A 7,500-nucleotide genomic window follows, 5' to 3' on the forward strand; every position below is an offset into this window, starting at 1 on the left:
ACTGAAGGACAGAAACACCTTGAAGCTGCGCTGGCATCAAGGTCTTACCTCGAAGAATATGTTAATAACAAGGTGGTGGACTGGCTGAACGAAGTCAAAAGACTAGCAGAATTTGCAGTGTCGCAGCCACAAGCTTGCTTTGCGGTCTTCACTTTTGGGCTGAAGCATCGTTAAACTTATTTTTTAAGAACGCTACCGGATATTGATACTTTACTTGAACCCCTTGAGCGTGCGATAGCTGAGGTTTTAATACCTTCCAACACTAAGCGTAATTGCTCCCCAACAGAACGGGATCTCTTAGAGCTACCGGTGCGGTTGGATGGACTGGAGTTTTTAAACCCGGTAGAGAATGCAGGTAGAGAGTACAAGACTTCAGTTAGTGTAACTGCTCCACTAGTGAACCAGGTATTGGCGCAAGCCCACGAGCCTGCAGATGAGGCTAATGTGAACGAGCTGCGGCGCCGCATGCGCAGAGAAAAGGAAGAAGTCCTACGTAGGAAGTGTGACAATTTGAAGAGGCCCCTCCCTGAAAAGTTACGAAGAGTTGTAGAGCTTGGAGGAGAAAAACGCTCCTCGAACTGGTTATCTGTCATCGCCCTTAAAGAAATGAGCTTTGACCTGAATAAACGGGAATTTAGAGATACTATTAGACTGCGGTATGATTGGCCAATACCGGACAACCAATCGGTGTGTGTATGTGGTGTGCGTTTTACAGTGGACCACGTGATGATTTGTAAGCGTGGTGGGTTTATCATAGAGACGCACAATGAGTTGCGAGACCTTGAGGCGGAGCTGTTGTAGGGGGTATGCTATGATGTAGAAGTGGAGCCGCGCTTACAGCCTTTTCACTGGGGAGGAACTGAATAGAGGTGTAAATCAATCTCATGATGCACGCTTAGATGTACACGCGAGAGGGTTCTGGAAACGTCAAAGATCTGCATATTTTGATATTAGGGTTTGCCACCCCCATGCAGATTCCTACAAGGACGTTACTCTGAAGCAGTTGTACAAGCAACAGAAAAATGAGAAAAAGCGCAAATTTGCTTCAAGGATCCTCGAAGTCGCGCATGGGACATTTACTCCCCTAGTATTCAGCACCACGGGAGGGATGGGAGAAGAGTGTGCTAGATACCACGCTAGACTTGCGGAGCTTTTGGCCATAAAGAAGGGCGAGACCTACAGTACGACGGTGTCATGGATCCGGGCAAAAGTCTCGTTTGCTCTACTGAGGGCACTTTTATGACTGCGAGTCTCTAGGGGTAACAGAAAACTAGCAAAGAACATTCATGAGACTGATTTTGAAATTGAAAGAGGACTTGCCGGACTTTCTTAATCAATATAGTGTATATCACTCTGCTTACTAGCTGGTCTAGTATAGTACGAAACCTTTTAGATTTAATATATTTCTACTAATTAGTAAGCAAAGACCAAAGAGAAAGACACATGTGATGGAATTTCTATATAATGCATATTAAATGATTCATTATTGTATGATTATTATTATTGTAAATTTATGATTTTTCTTTGAATTTGTAAATAAAGTTGTTTATGATTAAGATTATTATTATTATTATTATTATTATTATTATTATTACTATTATTGTGATTATTATTATTGTGATTATTATTATTACTATTATTATTATGATTATTATGAGAGAAGAGTGCAAGAGAAGAGTGCAAGAGATACCATAACAGGTTGGCAGAGCTAGTCGCAGCGAAGAAAGGAGAGAACTATGCCACCACCGTCTCTTGGATACGCTCTAAAGTCTCTTTTGCCATCCTTAGGTCGGCTCTACTCTGTCTTAGAGGGTCAAGAACAGCTAAAAGAACAATTAGAAGTAATGTTCAAGAAGCGGACTTTGAATTAGATAGATGCCTTGCGAAAATCTAGGTTCTATAACTTTTATATATACATTTTTATTATTACTGGGAATAGTTTTTTTAGATTTGTGATTGTTTTATATACTTATAGATATATTTTTAAACAGTTTTATTCGAATTAAAAATAAAGTTATTTATATTAATACTAATAATAACAATAACATGTGCATATATATATATATTTTTTGTTTTTGTTTGCTTGTGTAAATGAAGAATGAACTTAAACTGTTTTTTTATAATTAGAACAGAATATATATCTTTTTTATATTGTTAATAATTTCTGTGTTAACTGACTGATTTTCAATAAAGGTTTTTCATTATTAAAAATGATTATTATGATTATTATTATGATTATTATTATTATTATTGTTATTATTATTATTATTATTATTAACTTAAGGTGGCTCTTTGAAGAGACACTGTCTTTATAAAGATTTGCGCTACACACTTTATCACGTAACAGCAATGTTATGGTACCATATGAAACACCGATTATTGCTGAGCAAGATTCTGTCATTATTGTGACGAATACATTACTCTGGCAACGGAAAAACCCAACAAACACACTGTATATTTTAGCTTTAGTTGCTCATATGTCAAAAACAAACTCGGTGACTCCCATTTTTTATTGCATAAATGTGATCAGAAGATGAAGATGAAACTTTCTGCAAATTTTAAAACAATTCTGTGCTGCAGAATCAAAGCCTTCTTAACAAAATCACAGATTTACGGTGGCTCTGAATCCTCTGTACAGGATTTTTTAAAAACCCTTTGCAGACAGTTTCATCTTAGCCTTCTGACCACTTTCCAGCAATAAAAAAATGGGGCCACGAGGTTTTTTTTTTTTGTTGAGATATGTGCAATTAAAGACAAAACAAAGGATGTTATTATAGGGCTTTCCTGTTCCCACGGTCACTTGTTACGTCACAATAATGAGTGCATCTTGTTCAGCGATAATTGGTGTTTTTTATGGTACCATAACATTGCTAATACGTGATACAGCATTGTAGTGCCAATTATTAGTTCTAATAAGAGCGTTACTTGAAAGCTTTGAAACTGGTTTGAGCCACCTTAAGTGACGTTAAAGAAACACCTGTCATGAAATTAGCCTACTGTTTATTTGGCGCCCAAATCACGTAGTCGTTCCTAACAAGAACGTGGATCCTCTATCGAGTTCTGAAAAGCCAGTTTCCTTCTCCTCCTCGTCAGATCTGCTGTCATATTCAGTCACCTCATCGTCAGCATTGTCTGCCCGGAAGCCGAAATCCTGGGGTCATAGAGTTTTCTGGAGTCCGGTTACATTGAAGGTAAAGGATGTGTTACAGCGGTTATCAGTTACACGCGCCCCTCAACGACTTTTCATATCTCGAACGCAAATTTAGGTGGACGTCAACCAAACATTTCCGTGACGATACTCCTGTTCTCTTTAGGGAAGTTGAAATTGTCATGGAAACCTTTCATTGACGTCCACCTAAATTTTATTATCTAATATGAAAAAAAAAAATCGTTGAGGGGTGCGTGTTATAGACTGCAAAACAGTCGTTTTCTTTCATTTTCGGAAGGCGCGAAGCGCCGTAAGCGTGATCCTCGCGTGTGAAGCTCGCGAGCCTCACACGCCCGTAGGGCGTGTGAGGCGAGAAACCGACTGTCGGCTTTTCATACAACAAATTTGTTCTAAGCAGGGGTTCGAATAATGTCACTAAGGTGTCAGAATTGTTTCACAGCTCCAACCACATCTTAAATTTGATACATTGTATGCCTTATTTTCGCGGGAAATTAGTTGTGTTGCCATGTTCAGTCGTTTTCTCTTCGCTATTCGGAAGGCGCGAAGTTTCGTACGTTCGATTCAGTGGTGTTTTGGAAAGGAAAGGCGTTTGTTTTTTTCTGTTCAATGAGTCAACACCGAAAAAACCCACCCCACGTAGAGGAAGAAAACCAAAAAAAGCGACAGCGTCTGACAATTGCAGATTGTGCGGTTGCTTTAAAACGCGTTTTGGAAATGTTAGTTCAGCGGCAGAAAAGCTAAACTTATTTAATGTTATCTGCTGTTCCATAATGCTTTTGAGCGGACAAATGACAATAATTGTCGGGCGTTCGACTGAAGATGCATTTGACGAGTTGGAGGCTCTGTTTTTCGCCAAAACAAACAGCTGAAATATCAGGCTTTTTGCAAAGCCCGTTGGCAGCACACCAAAAACATCTCTTCCTTTGAGAGGCGATTCAACAGCTTTTTTTTGCTCCGATTTCAAAACATATCCTAAATCGCTCGCAAGCGCATCCCAATGTTGGAGACTGAAATTATAGTCGTTGATTGCGTGAACTTAAGTAATTGTCGGTTTCGTTTCCTAAATCTTTAGGGTATTATGAACAACATATCAATTAGAGAACGTGACAGACACCGGAAATTCCGAAGTGATCATCTAGGCATGAATGTTAATTTATAATATTTCGATAACGTGGGATTTTTGACAGTGATTGAGAACACTAGAAATTGTGTCAAATAAACCTAAAATATTAAAACTTGTGACTTGGAGAACACTGCTTATTGAGAGGCGAGCATTCTTCATACCAAGTCCACGTCGTCCATTTTCCCGCGAGGTTACTGTTTTACTGTGAAACTGATACGGCGTCTATATCTTTTTGATGAGGTGTGATAGACATTTGATGACAGGCTTTGTCAGAATTAAACCAATGGGAATTTCCCGTTACTGGAAGAACGGGTAATTTTGAACGAATTTAATATATGCATAGCGGACAGTCGTATTTTTTCGCGTCTCTCCCCATTCTCCCTCGCCGTTTCTACACTCGCTCCAGACCTTTCGTTGGAATATTTACTGCGTCTCTTGCGTTCGCAAAAAATACGACTGTTTTGCAGTCTATGTGTGTTACTGATAACGGCTTTAATCTAGTCTAGTTCAAAGGTCAGGCAGAAAAAAGTTGAAACAGACTGCCAAGTTCATTTCCGCGATCCGCACTTTAAAACAAAGAAAATCCATAATCCACGCTGAAATATTGAAGAAATCCACGATCCGCTGAGCGTTCAAAATCCGCCAATCTTCAAAATTTGTTCTCAAAATCCGAAATCGGAGTAGTTTTTTAGCTAAATCCGCTGATCCGCGAACCTATTCACCCCCTCACCGTACGTCAGCACTTGCCATGAAGAAATCTATATGTAAGACTCTCTTTGAAGAGGAGGCAGACGTGAACTCGGAAATGGCCTGTTGTGTCTATGACTGGAATCGAGTTTTTGTTTTTCGCTGCGGGCAATATAGGTTATCGTGTGACTCGGTAACACAATTTCTTCCAGTATTGTTAGGAAAAAGTACGAAACATTTTTAAATACCATCGTTGAAACTTGTAAAGCATCCGTTTACAGTCTGAAATGTAAATTATTTAATTCGGAGATATTGAGCAAGATATATGATTATAGCAAGAAATTAACCACTAAAATAATGTGAACTTAAAATCCTTTGAACACGAGTAAGCTTCCCGGTGCATCTTGTTAAACGAAAAAAACTCCTGTTGCATTTATTAGATTAAACTAATTGGCAAAATTCAACTAAAACCTCTACCAAAGAAACACAGTGCTGACACGAACATCCTACATCCTTTTTAGACGAGAAGGCAGCTGCACGCAAAAATTAGTTACCACAATCGATCAAGCTGGACGATTTTCTCGGCCAACGTACATGCGTCTTCCTTCGTCCCATCTGGGATTGTCCTTGCAAAGTTTAGGTTCATATCTCCATTGCTCTCCAAGGACACGATAATCAAACTTTGTAGTTCCACAGTAAGATGCGAAATCAGGAAACCGGCTCTCCTCTTTCCTGCCATCGTTCGCCGTTGACCCAAAATATCGCATCTTCTCTTCGTAAGTCCCGTGTATCCCTAAATACGAATCACAAACGTTTGTCACGTTGTTAAACTTTGGATTAAATGAGGCTGGCGGATGGTGATACAACCTTGAGTCGTGGATAAACTGTTTTGTTGGAATGCCATTTAACCATAAGCCAATCTGCTGATCGGCGTGCGGATGACATAGCATTGTACTTTTGTTTTGTGATAAGAATTTAGAAATGATATCCGGCGTGAATATCATGAATGATTCATCTATCCATGTTATGCCTGCTTCGCAATGAAAATGTCCCCAGATGAGATTTTCTTTTGGTCGCATTGGAAGTTCAGCAAGAAGTCTCTTTAGACAAAGGAAGTAATCATCGTCTAGTCTAAGAAGGTATTGAAAGTCAAACTTGGCGTAAGCCCAATTAATTTGGTAGAGAAAGCGCAGTCCGAACTCCCAACCCAGCAACGGCTGTAGTTCTATATCCTTGCACTGATTTCTTTCTTGTAAAAGAACATCGCGCTTTACATTGTCCGGAATAAAGCCGTCGGTAACGAAGAAACATTTAACCTGATAGAGAAAAAATAGAAATGTCAGCAACAACAGCGGTGGTGGGGAGGTTAAGATGCTGGAAGACTAGCCTAACCGGCAATGGTCAGTTTTTACCATGCAACCACGACGCTGATTTTTACCGAACATGGCTGGTGTTAACAACGCCAATTTGATATGGTACCTTATGTTACTTGGCGATCAAAAAAAAAAACAAAAACAAAAAACGAAGCAGATAAATGAGATTACAAGGAAGATAGAAGTAGAGAACCAAAGGAAAACGAATTCAGAAAAACACGGCACTTACAAGATCTGTAAACAACCACAGCCAAAAAACAGAGAACAATACGAGCCTCACAAAGGTGTTAACCAAGTACTGTTATAAAGGTAGACCAAAAACAAAGAAGGATTTATTTAATTATGGACTAGGAAAACTTTGTAGGGCAAACCAAGAAAGGAGAAAACAAACGAACACTAATTACACGGAAAACACGGGAATTCGTGGCTACAGAGCGGCTACACAGCGGCCCGACGCAATGAACTAACTTAATGTAGGTGTTCATTTTTGACTGATCGAATTCTGCCAGTAGCGCAAATTCGAAATAGAGGAGCACCGAAGGTTTGTCTGGAGTTTTCAGATTTGAAAAAGTATAAGTGTGTGAAAGTTGACATCTTTTTTTCTGAAAATTCCTTGTCGCTCTCTAGGAAGCAAAGTTTAGTGACAGGCCGTATCAACGTCGTTAGGCTTGTGCGAACTCTTGCTGACCTGGGAAATCCGTCTTTTCCCCTAAAAACTTCTTCCACCATGCCAAGGGGCCATTTTCCGCGATAAAAATTTTCGTCCACGATCAATACCAGATCTCCGATGGCTAGGAAACGTCGAGGCTCGTGCGGAGTGAGCAAATATTCCTTTTACTATCGTTTCCAAAATATATCGGAGAATTACTGGACTTGGCGCCAGCGACGTCTCCTGTACATATCTTCCTTTGAGAAGGCACCCAGCGGCAAATTAGGGTTAGGTTTCAGCAGTGGCAAATGTTTTGTGTATTCGGCTCCAGATCTCTAGGGTGGCTACTTACCGCAGTCAGTGGCCTGCTGTTGAGAATTCCTTGAGCTTTGGTCATCAGGGTCCTGAGGGATTCAGCAGACTCGATTTGTTCGCCCAGCAAGGCTGATCTGATTACGCGTTCCCAAACACCGCCCATCTATGAATCCATCTTTGATTC

At 39.9% G+C, this 7,500-nt stretch overlaps 1 protein-coding gene across 7 annotated transcripts in view; it reads right to left on the minus strand.

The window, feature by feature from the left end:
- Positions 1-4,778: 4,778 nt before the first annotated feature.
- The window catches only part of LOC138025032 (beta-1,3-galactosyltransferase sqv-2-like), a 49,621-nt gene continuing 46,899 nt past the window's right edge, over positions 4,779-7,500 (minus strand). For 5 of the 7 annotated variants that reach the window (XM_068872270.1, XM_068872268.1, XM_068872267.1 and 2 more), the window contains one exon: positions 4,779-6,295. In XM_068872270.1, coding sequence (XP_068728371.1) covers positions 5,543-6,295 — 753 coding nt within the window. In that variant the 3' untranslated portion in view covers positions 4,779-5,542. Of the gene's footprint in view, positions 6,296-7,353 lie in introns of all 7 variants that reach the window. The other 2 variants (XM_068872272.1, XM_068872271.1) reach the window with 2 other exon arrangements.

Source organism: Montipora capricornis, chromosome 11, assembly GCF_036669925.1.
Source record: "Montipora capricornis isolate CH-2021 chromosome 11, ASM3666992v2, whole genome shotgun sequence".
In the NCBI taxonomy this organism is placed as follows: Eukaryota; Metazoa; Cnidaria; class Anthozoa; order Scleractinia; family Acroporidae; genus Montipora; species Montipora capricornis.